Source organism: Aquarana catesbeiana, linkage group LG03 (genome assembly GCF_042186555.1).
Source record: "Aquarana catesbeiana isolate 2022-GZ linkage group LG03, ASM4218655v1, whole genome shotgun sequence".
Lineage (NCBI taxonomy): Eukaryota > Metazoa > Chordata > Amphibia > Anura > Ranidae > Aquarana > Aquarana catesbeiana.
In genome coordinates, this window is record NC_133326.1 from 582,089,480 (window position 1) to 582,111,600 (window position 22,121).

Consider the following 22,121-nt stretch of genomic DNA (forward strand, 5'->3'; position numbering starts at 1 on the left):
TGCGTTGTTGTTTTTTTGCGCTAGAAACAAAAAAAGTCGGATAATTTTGAAAAAAAAACAATCAGGGGCGGTCAAAGGGTTAACCGTGTGCCTAGCTGGTGTTTTTTTCCTGTGGGCGAGGTGTTTGTGCTAGGGGAAGGCATGGATAGGTGACCTTGCTTTGCAGAGATACAGGATCCATGTCTTCTGTGCTGACAGAATGGCGATCTGCCTTGTTTACAGATTGCCATTCTCCCTCAGTACCGAAGCATCGGCAGGTGCCAGCGGACATCGAGTCATTGTACCCGCTGTCACACCGGGAGCAGGCGTGGCGCAGATGCACGTCCCAGACCCAGAAGTGCAAGATCACATGATCCTTTACAGCAAAGCCGCCCTGCCGCTGTATATGTACGTTATATGGTTGGCAAGCGGTAAAAGAGTAAATCCTAAAAGTCGCACATCTAGGTGTCCTGGAGCAGTAGAGTGGCAACCTCAGCCTGGACTCCAACAAGGCCACATCCCCAAAGCGTTTCACTCCGCCCCCTGGAGCTTAGTCATCTATCCTTATGACTAAGCTCTGGGGGGCAGAGTGAAACCCACTCGGGGCGTTGCCTGGTTGGAGTCCAGGCTGAGGTTGCCACTCTACTTACTGCTCCAGGACACCTAGATGTGGGGCCACCCCATTGTTCTTTGAAGATTTATAGGAACCAGGACAGGTTCCATCCCCTGTAAGCACTCTAGCAGCAGCTGTGGAGGCATTTACTACATATCCCTTTACCACCGAGCCTGAGCGGCACACACACATTTCCTAGGTCATAAAGAGGCAATCCCCTCTGGGTAATCAATGTATATTGCAGGGATTTTACCAAAATTTGTTGCAGATTCCTACTGGTTTCTGGTCTAAAGAAAACAGTGGTTTGTTCTACTTTGTGTCTTTGAATACTGATGAATGGGGGTGACTCAGTCATTATTAATCAGCTGACACACTTGCAGTGTTCCAATGATGAAAGTTGCAGTGTTTGCAACACTTTAGAGGTTTTAACCCTTCGGGAATATCACACCAAAAATGCATTTTTGTTGCAGAGGATGTACATGAACTTTAACGGCACCCCAGTCTTAGTCCGTAGGGTTCAATATCGAGTTGGCCCAACCTTTGCAGCTATAACAGCTTCAACTCTTCTGGGAAGGCTGTCCACAAGGTTTAGGAGTGTGTCTATGGGAATGTTTGACCATTCTTCCAGAAGTGCATTAGTGAGGTCAGGCACTGATGTTGGAGGAGAAGGCCTGGCTCGCAGTCTCCGCTCTAAATCCTCCCAAAGATGTTCTATTGGGTTGAGGTCAGGATTCTGTGCAGATCAGTCAACTTCCTCCACCCCAAACTCACTCATACATGTCTTTATGGACCTTGCTTTGTGCACTGGTCCAAATCATTTAGTGGAGGGGGGATTATGGTGTGGGGTTGTTTTTCAGGGGCTGGGCTTGGCCCCTTACTTCCAGTGAAGGGAACTTTTAAGGCGTCAGCATATCAAGACATTTTGGACAATTTCATGCTCCCAACTTTTTAGGAACATTTTGGGGATGGCTCCTTCCTGTTTCCACATGACTGCACACCAGTGCACAAAGCAAGGTCCATAAAGACATGGATGAGTGAGTATGGGGTGGAGGAACTTGACTGGCCTGCACAGAGTCCTGACCTCAACCTGATAGAACACCTTTGGGATGAAGTAGAGTGGAGACTGCGAGCCAGGCCTTCTCATCCACATCAGTGCGCTTCTGGAAGAATGGTCAAACAATCCCATAGACACACTCCTAAACCTTGTGGACAGCCTTCCCAGAAGAGTTGAAGCTGTTATAGCTGCAAAGGGTGGGCCAACTCAATATTGAACCCTACGGACTAAGACTGGGATGCCATTAATGTTCATGTGCGTGTAAAGGCAAGTGTCCCAATACGTTTAATAATATAGTGTACAGTTTATAATAATGAATATATTGAGGGCAGGTAGGCCTGGAAGGAGCCCGCTCCTCCTTAAAGGCACGGGGGCGCACTAATAGCACAATGGCAGCAAAGTTGTCCAATGCGCACTCCCCTCCACCAAATATCATATACACAGAACAATTTCTGCCAAAACATTCCCAAGGATCCAGCATACTTGAAATAAGGGAAACAAATTACAAGTGAACAGAGTAATAAAGAACTCACCCCACGTTTCTTAATTGCCTTCCGTAAAAGGGTTACCACATCTTTTCCTTCCACACCGCAGGCCTTAAACCCTTTGGTCCAATTTACCAGTATGCTCTAGAAACAGAGACAGAACAATTACAGATCATGTACAGCTATACCAACAATCATCTTCATCTGGCCAAAGGTTAATGAATCATATAATACAAACGTCATTGCCATGTCTACTTTTTCATCAGGATATGTTCCTTTTAAGATAATACCAAAATAATTGGGACAATCTGAAACGTGAATGCCGGTTATTTTTCATTATTTCTTTTACACATTTTATGGCAGAACTGGAGGTAAAAACATCATTGTGAACAATATATTACGATGATCCGAGAAACTCTGGTGTGCCCAGGTTGATTTAGGGTTGACCTTCACAAGGTCACATCCCATACCTCCCAACATTTTGAGATGGGAATGAGGGACACCTACTAGCAAACAAATTTGGGCTTAAGACATGCCCCCTGCCACACCCCCTTAAAGGGGACATATCCAAAAAAAAGGGTTAATTAAATCCACAAGTGCTTTTTTTTACTTCCAATATTCCTTTATATTGGCTTTTAAAATTGACAAATGCAGCCATTTAGAATTTGGATGCAAAGTTTAGTACTGGGAAACACTTTTGCTATAAAGATAAAGAGAAGATAAGAAGATAAAAAGTGCATTTTATATACATCTATATAGATCAGACCAAAATGAGGGACAAATGAGGAGGAAGGAGAGACAGAGGGACATTGCTCCAAATCAGGGACAGACCCTCGAAATCAGGGACATTTGGGAGCTATGACATCCTAAAACAAGAAGTATATATATATATATATATATATATATATATATATAGCAGGCTGGTAATTCGAAGATGTGTAGCCAGGGAAATGTATATGGAGAAGGCTCCCTGTACATATGATATGTGATTTTCTAAATACTTGAGATACATTTGAGGCCACATTAGAAAGGACATGCAGTCAGCAACGCGTATGATTACTGAAGTTTCTATCTGTCATCATATCTTCACTGACGCAGACCGATTACAGAAGATAGTGGTTGGCTGTCTGCCAGTACGTTATGTAAATGACACCCTGCCCTTACTTAAACATGGAGGAACCGGTTTATTGGGAAACGAGGCACTCTTTCTTGCCTGAATGTACTTGTATGTAAAATCTACACCGACCTGAAATCTGAACGGCATCTAGATAATGGTCACATCGTTACAGGCTTATTAGCTGCAAATAAGAGTTGCAGGATAGCCATAAACTGTCACAGAGCACATTCAGTCCTCCAAAACTGTGTAGTTTCCAGCACATGTACAGCCAAAGCTCATGTTGGAGCTTATTTATTTATTATATGTATATAATGTTTATAACACCAATAATTTGCACAGCACTTTACATAAATATAGTGCACATTCACATCAGTCCATTTCCTCGAGAAGCTTACAATCTAAGATCCCTAACTCACATTCATACATACAAGGGCCAATTTAGACAGGAGCCAATTAACCTCCCAGCATGTTTTTAAAGTGTGTGAGGAAACCCAAGCAAGGAGAACATGTTGGTTTGTAAAATGTTCATGCTTGATTGGTGCAGTGAAGTTGAAATTGAACATCTTCACTGCATTAGATCACTACCCTGGAAGGGCACAGGCATGAATAATGTCCAAAACTTTGGGGTATACTTATAAAAAAAAACCTACTGTGGATTTGGCCAGTCGTCAAGAGTAATTCCAGTAATCTGCCTAATAGGTTTAGTTCCTGTGATCATCAGCTCCATCCAGTGGCCATAATGTGGTACTTATCTAATTGAGGAACTTTAGGAAAATACTGCATTATGGTCACTCGATGGAGCTGGTGATCATAGAAATAAACATGTTAGGCAAAAAATCATGGGAATTATTCATGATGGCTGGGTGAATGCGTGAGGTTTTCATATAGCTATTTTAAAAAGAAATAAACCCCAAAGTGTTTGATCTGAGCTTAAGGATTTTTAAGCCCTTTCTCAAGCATAGAACATAGAGGTTTGAACTGAAACTTTAATTAAAAGTTGATACTTTCATTGTAGTTTTCTTTCAATCTTATTTTATTTCAAAGAGAAACAAGAAAATACAGGATTTAACAGAGAAATACTGTTCTTTACAGTAGAACAGCACATATAATATACATAGAGTAGCAATGTGTATCATAACCATACATATATAGGAATGATCAGTCTGACATGTATTTTTCGGTGAGTTACTGGTATATCATATTGTACATATAGATTTTTTATACAGGACAGGAATAACATGCGAGTGGGAGTCAACATATATTAAACCTTACGGTTTCGCGTGTTAGTGTTATCTGAGGGCTCCTTTTCATCAAATTAGAATGCTGTATGGGTCGTGTATTCACCTAATATATATATTTAAATCATTTAACTATTCTGGGTATATGATCTTTAGTTACATGTATGTGTTGTTGGTTCAGTACTTAATAAAAAAGAAACAGAGAAAAAGTTGGGAATGAGATCGTGTGTAGAAGTAAGGGGTGATTCCTGGGGTGTTAGGCACCCCAGCATGGCTAGACGGCGGTTGAGGGTGTTTCATTGTAGTTTTAATATGTTTACAGGGCAAGGAACCTGCATTACTAGCATGCTGGTAACAAAGAAGCCCTGTTGGAGTAATTTATTATGTTGAAGTGATGAGAATATGGGTTCACATGAAACACCCAATCAGATAATAGGAGTAGTAAAAAAAAAAAGGCCTCCTGCACACAATTACATGTTTGAAGAGAATACAGGTTCCTTTTCCTTCATTCACTAAACCAGCCCAAGTGTTCCCAGATAAAACGATGTCATGGAGCAACGGGTGTGCCTGTCCCAGTAGACAGGCCCAGTAGACAGGCCAGTATTGTAGGACTCATTTCCACTCACCTCATCTAGTTTAGTCTGGTAACAGGGAAACGAGAAGGTGAATCCTAGAGGAAGCTTCTTGTCTTTAATGTTTAGTTTCTCCATGAAGTTGGCCAGACATTCAGCAATGTGGTCAAACAACTGCAATACATAAACATGCATTTAATGAGAAGCAGAAGGAAAACTCCTGTGACCTCTTGTAATAAGCCATTTGAGGAGATGAAAATTACAGTTTGAGTTGTCCTGATGTCAGCAGAACATTCAAGCACTTCAGCAGCCTAACGTTTGTTACGAGTCATGATTATCCATTTGCAATAAAAAAAATGCTGAAGAAGGTACACAACTAGTTCAGTATTTGAATTTTCAGTCACTGGTGGACCTCTTTCATTCATCTTTGAATGATATGCCCTGTACACAGGATAGGAATTTCCGACAACAAATGTTCGATGGGAGTTTGTTGTCAGAAATTCGACCGTTTGTAGGCTACATCGGACATTTTCCATCGGAATTTCCGACAAACAAAATTTGAGATCTGGATCTCAAATTTTCCGACAACAAAAATCGTTGTCGGAAATTCGGATCGTGTGTACACAAGTCCGACGCACAAAATTCCAGGCATGCTCGGAATCAAGCAGAAGAGCCGCACTGGCTATAGAACTTCATTTTTCTCGGCTCGTCGTACGTGTTGTACATCACCGCGTTCTTGATGTTCAGAATTTCCGACATTTGTGTGACCGTGTGTATGCAAGACAAGTTTGAGCCAACATCCGTCGGAAAAAAATCCACGGTTTTGTTGTCGGAAAATCCTATTGTGTGTACAGGGCATTAGAGTGTTTGTGGGAGAAACCGGTACTGGCAACCAGGAACCCAAGGACCTAGATTGTAAGCTATTGTAGGTATCAAAAATGTGGTGTCTTCTCAGCATTTCTATTATCCCAAGGCAGTATGGGACCATACAAAATAATCTGCATTCTATGCTCAATTCAAACAGTCAAAAACTTTGCTAAATAAGTACCCCTAACATTAGGATTAGTGGACAGAAGAGAACCGAGCACAGTAAGCCACAGAAACCAATCACTGATCGTCCTCCGGAACTCTCACTGCAGTTCTTGAAACTGAGAAGGTGGTTTGCTGTTTTAAATAAATCAAATGTGTCTCATGTGTTGAAATGTATTTCTTTCTTAGCAATTTATGTACCTATCATAGGCATGTGCACAGGGTATGCCAGGGTGCCTGGGTACACCCTAATCACCCTATGTGGCTCAGATGCCCCCTGTTTAGACCCCTGATATTTCACCAAAGCCCCCTAATGGCTTTTCTAAAAAAAAAAAAAAATTTAAATAATTAAAAGAAATAATATTGTAAAAAAAAAAACAAAAAATAAAATAGTAAAAATAAAAACTACTGACACCATCCACTGCTTTACTGACACCAATCTCTGCTCTACTGACATTGTCCATGGCTATATTGACACTGTCAGTATATACACGTGCACACACATGCATGTGTGTTTGAGCTTTGGGGTGCACACCCTAATGCAATACGCTGCGCACACCTATGGTATGACTAAGCACCATATCTGGTGTGAAATGCGTCAAACGCTGTGCAGTTAGTCTGTATTGACCTGTGATGCCTTGATATTTAATTTTAAAATAAAGGTGAATTTTTTGGAGTGCGGCTATCCAGCGTTCCATTCTTCCAGTACCTGTATTTAACTTGGTATCAGTTGCTTGCAGTCTTTGTGCAGCAGCACTCTGAAGAGTGGGAGATGAACATGCTGATAGGACAGGAGAAAAGGATGAGCAGTGGGGTGACCTCATCAGCCTACCACTGCTCTTTTACTGTCCAGTCATTGGGCATATTTATAAATACTTTCATCTACCTGTAAAACCTTGGACTAGATGGACTGAAATGCAAAGCCTTTGGAAGGTAAAACAGTCCCCTTACATGTATTTAATCTGTGTATTTAAATGATTGCCCAGAGTATGAACATATCTAAAACTAAAAAAAAAAAAAATGTATTGCAACTTCCCATTCTTTAGATGCAGTGGCTACATTTGTTTATGTATTTATTTATTTATTCAGGTTTTTTCCCTTTATTTTCACTTGGTAACCTTTTGAATAACATGCTTCCTTTCCCTTTGGGGTTGATTTACTAAAACTGGAGAGTGCAAAATATGGTGCAGCTCTGCATAGAAACCAATCAGCTTCCAGGTTTTATTGTCAAAGATTAATTAAACAAGCTGAAATTAGAAGCAGAGCTGCACCAGATTTTGCACTCTCCAGTTTTAGTAAATAAACCCCTTTGTGTCTACCTACACCTTTTTCTGCATGTATGGAGGAAGCCATGTTTGCCATACAGCCTGGAGTGCCTTTGTTCATGTCATCTGCATTTCTCAAACATGTTTGTACATTCTGATATATTATTTCTTTTATTCTTAAATACTATGAGTGGTGTTTTCCCGACAATTTGGGGATTTGATCTTTTTTGGCCACCTATCAGTACTACATTCCTTACTTCAATATAACCTATGTTATGATTGTTAAGCTATTCCTCTAAGTCAGGAATATGCAATTAATGGACCTCCAGTTGTTACAAAACTACAAGTCCCATGCTTGTGGCTGTCAGAGTCTTGCTATGCCTCATGGGACTTGTAGTCAAGGCCGTCTTTTCGCATAGGTACGCCCAGGGGCCCCACTTGCCTGGGGGGCCCCACCTGCCCAGCGACCCCAGCCAGGGCCGGACTGGCCTACCGGGATACCGGGAAATTTCCCGGTAGGCTGCCTGCCCTGGGTCCACTTTGAATTGTGGCTGCAGCGCTCCGCTCTTTCCCTCTCTCCTCTTCCTGTGTATCACAGAGCTGGCTAGGTCTGTGTTCGGCAGCCGCGCTGTAACAAGGTCCCACTCCCCTAGACCGGCTTGTGTAATAGTAGATTGAATCAGTGTTCCGCCTATCACACAAGCCGGTCTAGGGGGGCGGGACCTTGTTACAGCGCGGCCGCCGAACACAGACCCAGCCAGCTCTGTGATACACAGGAGGAGATGCCCGCTGTGTGTGTGTTACCAGGCGATGGTGAGTCTGTATTAATTGGCACAGTGATGCTGCATTCATGGGCACAGTGAGGGTGCAATTGTGGGCACAGTGAGACTGCATTCATGGGCACAGTGAGGCTGCAGGGGTGGGCACAGTGAGGGTGCAATGGTGGGCACACTGAAGCTGCAATGGTGGGAACAGTGAGGCTGCATTCACGGGCACAGTGAGGCTGCAATGGTGGGCACAGTGAGGCTGCATTCATGGGCACATTGAGGCTGCAATGGTGGGCACAGTGAGGCTTGCATTCACGGGCACAGTGAGGCTGCAATGGTGGGCACAGTGAGGCTGCATTCATGGACACAGTGAGGCTGCATTTGATGGGCACAGTGAGGCTGTATTCATGGGCACAGTGAGGCTGCATTCACGGGCACAGTAAAGCTGCATTTGATGGGCAATCGTGCGTGATTTTGTAGACAGGGCCCCGGTGCACTGTATTGCGGGGGGCTATAATGCTCTTAAGATGCACTGCTTGTAGTTCTGCAACAGCTGGAGGTCCGCTAATTGCATATCCCTGCTCTAAGTGTTCATATGACTTCTATTTGTATTTTCCACAATTTCCACTTCCACTTTGTATGTGGATTATTTCTGTAAACTATGCTTTTGTTTATAAAAAAAAGTATACTGTTTAAAAAAAAAAATAAAATTTAATGAGTAAATTGAATTTCATATTAAATGGTCCTTTAAATTTATTTACCTAAAGTACTTTATTAGCAGCACACAAAGCTACCTCAAGGGGTTTTCAGTGTTTCTCTAATTAAAAGTAAATAACTCAATAAGTGTTAGGCTGGGTTCACACTGGTGCGACACGACAGCCGTCCTACTTTGGATCCGACTTTGCCCTGCGACATGAAGCCGGCATGTGTCCGACTTTCAATGAACGGGGATCCGACTTGGATCCCCGCCCATGCCGGCACTGTGTTTGGTATGAATCTTTAGGGGGGAACTCCGCGCCAAATTTTAAATAAAAAACCGGCATGGGTTCCCCCTCCAGAGGCATACCAGGCCCTTGGGTCTGGTATGGACCTTGAGGGGAACCCCCTACGCCGAAAAAACGGCGTGGGGGGTCGCCCCCAATCCATACCAGACCCTTATCCGAGCACGCAGCCCGGCCGGACAGGAATGGGGGTGGGGACGAGCGAGCGCCCCCCCCCCTCCTGAACCGTACCAGGCCGCATGCCCTCAACATGGGGGGTGGTGCCTTGGGGGAGGGGGCGCGCTGCGGCCCCCCCACCCCAAAGCACCTTGTCCCCATGTTGATGAGGACAAGGGCCTCTTCCCGACAACCCTGGCCGTTGGTTGTCGGGGTCTGCGGGCGGGTGGCTTATCGGAATCCGGGAGCCCCCTTTAATAAGGGAGCCCCCAGATCCCGGCCCCCCACCCTATGTGAATGAGTATGGGGTACAGCGTACCCCTACCCATTCACCTAGGAAAAAAGTGTCAATTTAAAAAAAAACACTACACAGATTTTTAAAGCATTTTATTAGACAGCTCCGGGGGTCTTCTTCCGACTTCGGGGGTCTCTCCGGTTCTTCTCCACGCTCTCCGGATCTTCTGCCAGGCTCCTCCGCTCTCTTCTGCTCTTTTGCCGCTCTTTTGCTAAAGCGGAGGAGCCTGGTCTTCAATCTTCTGCCTTCTGCCTTCTGCCTTCTGCCTTCTGCCTTCTGCCCTCTTCTCCTGATGTTGACACGACGCTCTCTGGGGCTAGAATGCGCTCTGTGCGCTCTGCTCTGACTTATATAGGCGGTGACCCCGCCCCCTTATGCCGTCACAGTCCCTGGGCATGCTGGGACTGTGACGGCATAAGGGGGCGGGGTCACCGCCTATATAAGTCAGAGCAGAGCGCACAGAGAGCATTCTAGCCCCAGAGAGCGTCGTGTCAACATCAGGAGAAGAGGGAAGAAGGCAGAAAATTGAAGACCAGGCTCCTCCGCTTTAGCAAAAGAGCGGCAAAAGAGCAGAAGAGAGCGGAGGAGCCCGGCAGAAGATCCGGAGAGCGTGGAGAAGAACCGGAGAGACCCCCGAAGTCGGAAGAAGACCCCCGGAGCTGTCTAATAAAATGCTTTAAAAATCTGTGTAGTGTTTTTTTTTTAAATTGACACTTTTTTCCTAGGTGAATGGGTAGGGGTACGCTGTACCCCATACTCATTCACATAGGGTGGGGGGCCGGGATCTGGGGGCTCCCTTATTAAAGGGGGCTCCCGGATTCCGATAAGCCCCCCGCCCGCAGACCCCGACAACCAACGGCCAGGGTTGTCGGGAAGAGGCCCTTGTCCTCATCAACATGGGGACAAGGTGCTTTGGGGTGGGGGGCCGCAGCGCGCCCCCTCCCCCAAAGCACCAACCCCCCATGTTGAGGGCATGCGGCCTGGTACGGCTCAGGAGGGGGGGGGGGGGGGGGGCGCTCGCTCGTCCCCACCCCCATTCCTGTCCGGCCGGGCTGCGTGCTCGGATAAGGGTCTGGTATGGATTGGGGGGGACCCCCACGCCGTTTTTATCGGCGTAGGGGGTTCCCCTCAAGGTCCATACCAGACCCAAGGGCCTGGTATGCTCTTGGAGGGGGAACCCATGCCGGTTTTTTATTTAAAATTTGGCGCGGAGTTCCCCCTCAAGAACATCTGAGCACAAGTCACGTGCCAAAGTCGGATCATGCAAGACGGCAATCCGACTTTGATCCGACTTCAATGATAGTCAATAGGCTGAAGTAGGATCAAAGTCGGACCAAAGTAGTACAGGGAGCATTTCTAAAGTCGGAACGACTTGTGTCGGACCAGTTAGGACGGCTCCCATAGGGAAACATTAAATTTCACACGTCATGCGACATGAGCTCCCAATGTCGGAGCGTTTGTCGGACCAGTGTGAACCCAGCCTTATACCAAGAAACAATCAGTATAATAATGAATACATCAATATTAATTCCTAATTCCCATATCGTATTAAACATGGTTTAATAGGGATAATAACTCAAAAATATTTGCGTGTGGCGAGGTTTTTTTTATGCAGCCCTTTGCCAGACTGTAATATTGGAAGACTGCAGACTGGCTCAGTCATTTCAGGCTGATGGCTTCTTTTTTATTACATTGTTTTCTTTGCCAAGCTCCTGACAAAACATGTCACAGCTAATCAGAGCATTAAAGATGGCAGGAGCTGAGCAGAGTGAAGCCGGATTGTGCAAGTTATTGTAGTCGAGCGGTCGTGTTGAAATTCCTGAAATCACTCATTGGCAGGAAAATTACCCTTGTGTGCAGGGGGGGAGCTATGAGCAGCACGCAGGAAATGCTGAGGAGGGCACATTCTGTAAGCTGACCGCATTGTGCATGACTTCCAGGCGACTGCACCTGTATTAATGCACCTATTACACAAGACCCCATAAAAGGTGAGCCGCCGGGGACACAACTGGAATTCATTTTTTTATCAGACTCCTAAGACACTTGGTGCCTGTGTTGATGGGATTTTGTTCACTACAAGTCTATAGCAATGCAAAACCTGCTTGATGCAAGTCAAACACAGGTCAGCAGGTCAAATGCATCAATGAATTCTTAGAGATGGTCTCAAAAGTGTCTCAAACTGATGCCATGGACACAAGCCCAATGCCCACTGACACAGGCCCTAACAGACTTATTCCATAATATACAGAATCCTTAAAAGCTGAGTTATTTTTTTCTTTCAGTTCACAAGGAAGGTACTTACATTGAAAGATAAGTGTCCCTTGTGCCGGTGGCTGATCTCTTACCCCTGCAGTGGTAATTTTCCAGTGGTGTTGTGGTTAATACAAGCTGATGGACCTGTCATAGGCACTTATTAAAAATGCCCACTATGCCCACCCTTTCAGCCCCCCTCTTCCATTCATAGAAGCTGTACTATAGCTTCCCATTAGGAAAAATAGATTTACTATTGCTATAGTACAACTTCTAGGGGGAGGGAAAGCGTGGACATAGTCGGCACTCTTGACAAGCACCTATAACAGGTCCATCAGCTCGTATCAACCCCACCAGAACCAGAAGAATACCACTGCGGTGGTATGAGGGGCAGAGGATGAAAGAGAGCAAACACTTGCACAAGGGACACTTCTCATTCAATGTAATTACCATCCCTTGTGCTTATTTGTAAAAAAAAAATGCCTGAAGTTAGGCTCTAGGTGCTAATTTTTGAAGCACAGCGATCAATGGCAACCATTCAGAATTCATCTTCTACTGGTATGATTTTGGCAATGCGAATTCTAATTGGTTCTGTACTTAGAAATAGGCAGTCTAGAACACTATTGGAGAAGACTGTCAGGTATACATAAAAAAAGAAAAGTCATCAGCACTCTCTTCTAATTCAATAATTAATGCGGTTTTATTCTTGTCACATCACATAAGTCAAATACGGTTAGCGTTTTGGGACCCCAAAGGGTCCTTTCAACTATGTGAGGACCCTGCAAGGCACCGGAACATTGGCTATATTTGACTATGTGATGTGACAAGGATAAAACCGCATTATTTATGGAGTGCTGGTGACTTTTTCTCTTCCATTGAGGTATTATACAGCGCCTGTTACTGTCACTACAACTATGATCCAGCGATAACGGCCACAACACTGTATGTGCAGCCCAGAACTTTATTACTCTAATGCCCCGTACACACGATTGGACTTTTTGACAACACAACCGTGGATTTTTGTTCTAAGGTTGTTGGCTCAAACTTTTCTTGCATACACACAGTCACACAAATGTTGGCCAACAATTACGACTGTGGGAACGTACAAGACATACGGTGAGCCGATAAAAAGGAATTTCAATAGTCATGAGCCACCCTTTGGGCTCCTTCTGCTAATGTTGTCTTTGGTGAGTATTGATTCCGAGCATGCGTGGACTTTTGTGCGACGGACTTGTGTACAAACGATCGGAAAGTCCGACAACAAAATTTGTTGGCAGAAAATTTGAGAACCTGCTAGCCAACATTTGTTGGCGGAAAGTCTGACAACAAATGTTCGATGGAGCATACACATGGTCGGATTTTCCAACAACAAGCTCACATCCAACATTTGTCATCGGAAAATCCGATCCTGCGTACGGGGCATAAGGCAGCATTTCTCAACGTCTTTTCAGTTGTGGCACCCTTTAAGAGTATGCAAAAGTGTGAGGCACTCCAGTCTAAAATGTATGGTATGGTATGGCTAGATGGGGAGACATCTATAAAGGTAAATAAAGTGTGACCGAGAGTAAAACGTCTGGACACACACCCTCAGAGAATGGTATACAACTCCTGATACAAACTAGCAGCAAGTCTGTATATGTATTTGGCTAAGATACTCCAGACAATCCCAGCCAATGGTCTCACCTGTGACCCGCTTCCCCTCATTAGATCCTCAGGGATGGCATAAATCTGATTCTCCATCTCTACTTTCTTTGTTCCATTATCTGAAACTTTCACCCGTAAGACACGAAAGTTGGTTCCTCCCAGATCCAGTGCCAGGAAATCTCCATTTTCTGTGGATAAAGAAGAAATTCATGCATTAATATTAACCCTTCAGCTTAGCGTCTGAACTTTTTATTAGGACTATGATCTGTGAATTCACCCATTTTTCCAGAACCAAAGTAAACTACACGGCAGTGTGAAGAATATTACATGTGGCAGTTTGGAAACGTTCGCACTAGAAAGGAGGTATATACCCAGAACTCAGAAGGAAGGATTCCACTATTGGGACAATTCATTTTCCTACTACATTGTGAGCATGTCTTCTTTTTTTTTTATTTATTAAATCTTTCTGTACCATGAAAAACAAAACTTTTGCTAAAAATACTAAAGAGTATACTGCATTCATAGAAGGCAGCCTCTGCTTGGCTTTTCCAGATTTTGAAAGTAAAGCTTTAGGAAGCATACAGAAGCATCATCTACCTCCTTATGGCTTCTGTAGTTCAGATAGGCATGACTGTAGTGCATCAGTCCACTCCACATTCATATGGCAGTAATCTTGTGATTTCATCTGCTGGATCTTAAACTCATTTATTGGTTTAATTAGCTACCCAGAATTGTTCATTAAAACGTATGTGCAGGTAAAACTTTTGTTGTAGTTTTTGATAAAGCATGGCAGAGTTACAACCCTTTCCAGTTTGTATTTTGCTTTCTGTTTATCATTGAGGAAATTTCCCTTCGCTTCCTTACAGCAAAGGCAACAGGAAGTTAGAGTGAATCCCGTTAAGCGACGAGAATTCCCCCTTAGGCCCCTTTCACAGGTTTTTAGGCAGACCCGATCAGACCCTCCATTCACCCCTATGCACCGGCTGGTATAAATGTACCCGCCTACCTCCAATCCGATCTGGTCCGCTAAAAACAAACAAAAGGGGAGCCACCCCCCTATATCTAGTCTGATCAGATCGGAGGGCAGTCGGGTATAAATGGACAGGCAGAATCCACTGCCCATAGAGCAGTGGACAGATCCCTTGCTGATCTAAACGGTGTCCAGCAATCATCCCTGGAACAGGTGCCCCATTCGAAAATTTCTCATTACCTCTTGTTTTAGGGACAACTTAAAAAATGTGGATTTCCCCTGACAATGAGCACATGGACAGATGGGAAAGATGAATATTCCCACTGGATATAAAATCACAATCATTGAAAATGTAAAGCTGAACTCCAGGAAAAGCAAATATTGTCTAAATAAGAGAATCATGTGCATTCTTCCTTGAATCTTAGTGTACACTGTATATTTCTCCCAGATCTGTGCAGTGATCCAGTGTGAAACTTTGCCTCTGTGCAGGAGCTTCCTGTAATAAAGACTGATCACCGCTGCTCTCTCTTCTTGTGCAGGGTGGTTGGTCTTGTCTCCACCCCACCTGTAGTTTTCTACAGGCAGCCTGTAGTGGGTGGCCCTGATGGGCCCCTCCCATTGCTCTGCTCCCTGAACTACAGCACAATGATGATGTCACTGCTACTTTTACAACATAAAACCTAGGTTTGCAAAAATATTTGGTGCACACAAAGTGCATTTATAACCTTTGTGGCTATTGAGGAGTATATTTAAAGGAACATTTTTGTGCCTAGAGTTCAGCTTTAATTATGTTATGTAATATAGTTACATAGTTACATAGTAGGTGAGGTTGAAAAAAGACACAAGTCCATAAAGTCCAGCCTATGTGTTTGATGATATATCAGTATTACATTGTATATTCCTGTATGTTGTGGTTGTTCAGGAGCTTATCTAACAAACTATCGATGCTCCCCGCTGAGACCACCGCCTGTGGAAGGGAATTCCACATCCTTGCCGCTCTTACAGTAAAGAACCCTCTACGTAGTTTAAGGTTAAACATCTTTTCTTCTCATTTTAATGAGTGGCCTCATGTCTTGTTAAACTCCCTTCCGTGAAAAAGTTTTATCCCTATTGTGGGGTCACCAGTACAGTATTTGTAAATGGAAATCATATCCCCTCTCAAGCGTCTCTTCTCCAGAGAGAATAGAATCAGTGTTCGCAACCTTTCCTCATAACTAACATCCTCCAGACCCTTTATTAGCTTTGTTGCCCTTATTTGTATTCGCTCCATTTTTCAGTACATCCTTCCTGAGGACTGGTGCCTGGAACTGGAGAGCACACTCTAGGTGCGGCCGGACCAGAGTATTGTAGAGCGGGAGAATTATCATTTTATCTCTAATCTTTTAATGCATGCCAATATTCTGTTTGCTTTGTTAGCAGCAGCTTGGCATTGCATGCCATTGCTCAGCCTATCATCTACTAGGACCCCCAGGTCCTTTTCCATCCTAGATTCCCCCAGAGGTTCTCCCCCAGTGTATAGATTGCATTCATATTTTTGCCACCCAAATGCATTATTTTAGATTTTTCTACATTAAACCTCAATTGCCATGTAGTTGCCCATCCCATTAATTTGTTCAGATCTTTTTGCAAGGTTTCCACATACTGTGGAGAAGTTATTGCCCTGCTTAGCTTAGTATCGTCCGCAAATACAGAGATTGAACTGTTTACCCCATCCTCCAGATTATTTATGAACAAATTAAATAGAATTGGTCCCAGTACAGAACCCTGGGGGACCCCACTACCCACCCCTGACCATTCCGAGTACTCCCCATTTATCACCACCCTCTGAACTCTGCCTTGTATCCAGTTTTCAATCCATGTACTCACCCTATGGTCCATGCCAACGGACCTTATTTTGTACACTAAACGTTTATAGGGAACTGTGTCAAATGATTTTGCAAAATGTAGATACACCACATCTATGGGCCTTTCTTTATCCAGATGGCAACTCACCTCCTCATAGAAGGTTAATAGATTGGTTTGGCAAGGACGATTCTTCATAAATCCATGCTGATTACTGCTAATGATATCGTTCTCATTACTAAAATCTTGTATATAGTCCCTTATCATCCCCTCCAAGAGCTTGCATACTATTGATGTTAGGCTAACTGGTCTGTAATTCCCAGGGATGTATTTTGGGCCCTTTTTAAATATTGGTGCTGCATTGGCTTTTCTCCAATCAGCTGGTACCATTCCAGTCAGTAGACTGTCAGTAAAAATTAGGAACAATGGTCTGGCAATTACTTGACTGAGTTCCTTAAGTACCCTCAGGTGCAAGCCATCTAGTCCCAGTGATTTCTTAATGTTAAATTTCCCAAGTCTAATTTTAATTCTGTCCTCTGTTAACCATGAAGGTGCTTCCTGTGTTGTGTCATGAGGATAAACACTGCAGTTTTGGTTACTGAAGCCAACCCAATTCCCTCGTGAAGACTGAGAAGAAGGATAAAATCAATACCTTTGCCATCTACCCATCCTTTGTAATCAGATGTCCTTCCTCATTCTTTATGGGGCCAATATGGTCTGTCCTCCCTTTTTTACTGTTTACATAAAAAATTTCTTGGGATTTTTTTGCTCTCCTCCGCTATGTGTCTTTCGCGTTCTATCTTAGCCGCCCTAATTGCACCCTTACATTTCTTGTTGCATTCTTTATAAAGTCTGAATGCTGATAATGATCCCTCAACCTTGTATTTTTTGAAGGCCTTCTTCTTTTGCTTTTTATGCATTTTTGCATTGAAGTTAAGCCATCCAGGACTTTTGTTCGCTCTTTCAAATTTATTACCCAATGGCTAATGCCCTTATTTAATATGCTCTTAAAGCAAACCCATCTCTCCTCCGTGTTCTTTGTTCCTAAGACTTTATTCCAATTTATGCCTTCTAGCAAGGTTCGTAGTTTAGGGAAGTTGGCTCTTTTGAAATTCAGTGTCTTAGTATTCCCCTTATGTTTCCTATTTGTATGATTTATACTGAAGCCAATCGACCTGTGATCGCTGTTTCCTAAATTGCCCCATATTTCCACATCCGTGATCAGGTCTGTATTGTTGGTAATCAGTAGATCCAGTAATGCTTTATTTCTAGTTGGTGCGTCTACCATCTGACCCATGAAATTGTCCTGCAAGACATTTAGAAACTGGTGACCCTTAGATGAATGTGCGGTTCCCTCCGCCCAGTCTATGTCTGGATAATTAAAATCCCCCATTATGATAACACTTCCCATCCTTGCTGCTAATCCAAATTGTGATAGAAGATATGGTATGGTATGGTAGATATGGTAGTAAATTAATCAGTTGTCTTGCTATCTGAATGGCTTGGTACTGCCTAGGATGTGAGACCTGGAATGGCCTCTCTCAGCACTCTATTGCAGGCAATGATTCTGCTGTGCTGGCTCCAGTGCGAGGGATTACACTGCCCAGAACCATTGTGTTTATACAATGAGGAGGCCATATAAATCAAAGATAGCTGGGAGTGTTTAACCCCACCGAAGTCAGGAAGCTGGATCCGCACAGTATTGTTGTATAGACCTGTTTCATTGTAAATAATACAATTCCCTGGCATTGATGCACTATCTTCCCTGGAATGATGGAAAACACATGTTTTCTAGGAATATCTCCATAGAGACTCCACTTCTAAATAGCCCCTCATCTAAATAGTGACCTTTTTGCTTACCCTCCGGGGATTTTATTGGTAAAGCCTGGTATAGTATTTTATAATTCATTTGTAAAATTCACCATATGTATAGATATGAGCTACAAATATATTTATAATAAAGTACAAGTGTATTTTATTTCTGAAGCTATGGGGTTGATTTACTAAAACTTGAGAGCGCAAATTCTGGTGTAGCTCTGCATAGAAACCAATCAGCTTTCAGTTTTTTTTTTGTCAAAGCTTAATTGAACAAGAAGCTGATTGGCTACCGTGCATAGCTGCACCAGATTTTGCACTCTCCAGTTTCAGTAAATCAACCCCAATGTGTCTATGTATGGGCGTCCCCAGCAACCTCATCATATGACCACAGAGGCAACACAAGCAACCTTCTGCTGTCGTCAGAGAAGCACCACTGCCGGATCACTGTTTATTCATGTTTACACTACCTGACTCCTGCTAATTCTGAGACTCTGATCTCATCTCTACCCAGAACTAGTATGGTCTACATTTTAGCTGATGTGATATCATTAAACGGATATAAAATATACATTAATGCAAGTCGGTATTGGTTACATATATAAAAGACACATTAATGCAGGTTGATATCATATATAAATGACACATTAATGCAGGTCGGTATCACATATAAATGACACATTAATGCAGGTTGATATTCACTATTAAATCATTCAAAGTATTTTTTAATTTACATCTATCAAGAGTACCTGAATTTAACATGATTTGGCCTTTTTTAATTCCCTGTACAGTAGCACTTACACTGGGAGAGGGAGGACCGGGACTGGGAGGCAGTTAAGCGAGTTGCATGCTAAAAAGTATTAACCTGACAGGTGGTGCAGGCAGAGGAAACAAAAGGATGACCTCATCAGTCTTCTTCTGCTACTTATCGGCCCAATTAGCAGGCTGAGTGCAAGGCAGTGAAAGCAGGGTATATGAAAATGACAACCATCCCCAAAGTATAACTAGCTGTACTAGCTTTTGAAGTACAGTGCACATGGAAGCTCATGTTGTGCAAAGCCCTTCCATGTGCACCCTTACTTTAAAAATATTTGAGATTTTTGTATAGTTTGCTGATATTGTTGTGAGACGGATTGAATGCCTTCAGCTGCTATTGCACTTTTCTGAGCTTTTAATGTGTCGCTGCACCTTTGGGCTGCCTCCATTCCTGCCCTTAAAGTGGTTTTAAAGAACGCATTAAGGTAAAAAGTCTTTTAATAGCAGCTCCCCCAGCACCACCAATTAAATACTTACCTGAGTCCATGCTTGATCCAATGCTTTGATCCAGTCGCTGGAGGCTCTAACAGCCGCAGGAGCCATTTGCTCCTGCGGCTGTTAGTCAAATCCTATGAGAAGGGAGTGGGGGTGAACGAGACAGAGCCACGCTTTATGTGTATATGGACACAAACAGCTCTGGAATGCACAGTAAGCAGCTTGCTATGGGGACACTCGGAGAAGAGGAGAGTGCTGGCGGGGGACCCCAGAAGAAGAGTTTCGGGTCCGCTCTGTGCAAAACCACTGCACAGAGCAGGTACGTATAACATGCAAAAAAGTATATAAAATAAAAAACAAACATTAAAGATTGTCTGTACCTTCACTTTAAGTATTAAGGGTTAGGCAATTTATCTCCTGATTTTCACTGCATCCTCCTGCCTTCCCCTTGCACATTGTGTGTGTAATCACGGCCACAAATGTCTAAACATGTGTACATATTCAACCATCCATCTGCACACATGTTCTAGCTTTTTGCACTCCTTGCAATCTTGTCCACTTAATTTCTTAACTTCCCTGTTGGTCAATTCATGTTCCTGTTTACACAGATATTTACAGAGCCAGAGCTATAATTTATTATAAAAATACAATTTACACCAACAGGAGTCTACAGTTGGCAGGAAGACATTAATTTCCATAGACACAAGTGCCATTTTGAATTAGGTTCATTCCTGATAAAACAGTGTTTGTGCCTGAAAACCAGGGGTATATGGTACCCATGTAGGGGGTGAGCTGTAAAGGATCGTGTATAAAGTCTGATCATAGATGAGCAGATTAACAGATGCCAGTGGGAGGTGAGACTTCCACCCTTACTCACACCAGTTGGGACCCATCACACTGAGGTCTATGACTTGGCCAACAAGTAGAGCAGCCTACTTGCAATAATACTTCCAACAGATTTTTCTTACAATAAGAAAGATTACTAGACAGCTGAAATATCTGTGAGATTACAGAGGATTCTACTGGTTAGAAAAGCTTATTACTGTCTCTTAAGATTGCGCTTCACAACCTGGTCCTCGCCCCATAATGATATCAGGACAATCAGGAACTGAGCCACGTATGACTACCTTCAGTAATCCATAAGATTGGATGCACCAGCCCAATATCCTGGTCTTCTTTATACTTGAGTTCTCAACACAAGCACTGAAGTTTCTGGATTTATGTAACTGCCGTACAAACAGTATTTTGTCATGTTGAGCAGTTAAGCTATCTCACTATGGTTCACATAGTTAGAATACATGAACAGAACTGTTCTACAATGTAGCCCTAAGGCTTGTTCTGATGTGCGGCAGCCCTTTCCTCCCCTCCTAAAAGTGATCCACAGCATTTGACAGTGAGGAGGTAACATGTCACCTCCTCATCACCTGTTTTAACCCTAAAATAACTGAACCACCACAATCCAATTGCATGCAATGTAAGATGGTTGTGCCACTGCCCCATTAACTTGAATGTGTCCCATTCTCCGGCAGTACTGCTGCCAAACATGACCCAATTAAGCGCAAGGAGCCATGCCGCAGTTGTGTGCATTGCACATGTGTGCGGTACGGCCCCATATGTACGTGAGTGGGTCGTGTTTGGAGATAGTACAGCCTCCCAAAAGCGACAGGCAGTTTCATTCTTACCATGCCATGTGTAAAGCTCTGAATGGCTGAATGCCCTTCTTTAGTTGGGTAGTCGGGGAGTGGTAAAACAACAGCTGAACTGCATGCATTTACTGCGCCTACCCTTTCTTGGCTGCCCATGTGAACGAGCCCTAAGGCAGGCCATAGCTGATACCACGGGTTGTAAGGGGCACGGGGAGCCATCCCAGCCAGTAGAACACAGTGATTATTGCTATCGACTGGTAAAAGTTGCATGTAAAAATCCAACATGCTGGATTGCACCCAAGTCGATCGATGGATCGCCTTGGGAACAACTAGTCTGCCCATAGATTGTCCCAATCTCAGCCGGTCCCTGCCGAACCGGCCAAGATTCCAACCATCTATGGCCAGCTTAAGGGGACATCACCAAGCCTCAATATTTAAAGTTGTGATAAAGAGTTCCTTACATAGTTTTCATCTTATGGCCACCTGAACATCTGTGGCTACATTCATCAAGGGCACTGCAGGGGAAGGTGGTGAAGGGGGTAGGGGTACTGAGAGAAATCCTAAAGCAAATTATTGTTAAAGTGGTAATAATGTCTACACATTTTTTTTTACTTGAATCTAGTCTCTGTCTATGGACGCACATAGCCCAACTCAGGACCCAACAGAACCATGCATGCACAGGTGACTCCTTAGCACCCCGCTTGCTACAGGACCTGAAGGAGGGATGAGCCGACAGTGCCAGAGGGGGACTGCCAAAAGTGAAGAAAAGTGATTTTTCTGTGCAATATCATTGACAGAGCATGTTTTACCTGTTTTTTTAGTTAATAAAAAAATGCCTAACACTCTAAGAACATAAAACCATCCTTTACTATTGGTGTTTTGTACCATTGAAAAGTAATTTTGCATAATGAAGGAGACCCCATGCTGGCTCCAATAGATGATTCTAGGAGTAGTTTTTATTAAAATGATCACATAACGTGTGCTTGCAGAAAATAGGCATCGCTACTCAGGATTGTCTGGAGCAGTGTGATGTCTTAAAAAAATATATGTACAAAGCCCCTATAGTCAACTTAATGTTCTTGTTACCACCGTCCCGGACAGAGAAAGGTCTCGGAAAACCTTGAATTGCCCT

General features: G+C 43.5%; 1 protein-coding gene across 1 annotated transcript in view; it reads right to left on the minus strand.

The window, feature by feature from the left end:
* The window catches only part of LOC141132956 (hexokinase-2), a 76,592-nt gene that overhangs the window by 27,569 nt on the left and 26,902 nt on the right, over window positions 1–22,121 (minus strand). Inside the window, exons 3-5 of the mRNA XM_073621979.1 lie at window positions 13,505–13,653; window positions 5,113–5,232; window positions 2,180–2,275 (exon numbers count right to left, since the gene is read on the minus strand). Of these exons, the coding sequence (XP_073478080.1) occupies window positions 2,180–2,275; window positions 5,113–5,232; window positions 13,505–13,653 (365 nt within the window). The remainder of the gene's footprint in view (window positions 1–2,179; window positions 2,276–5,112; window positions 5,233–13,504; window positions 13,654–22,121) is intronic.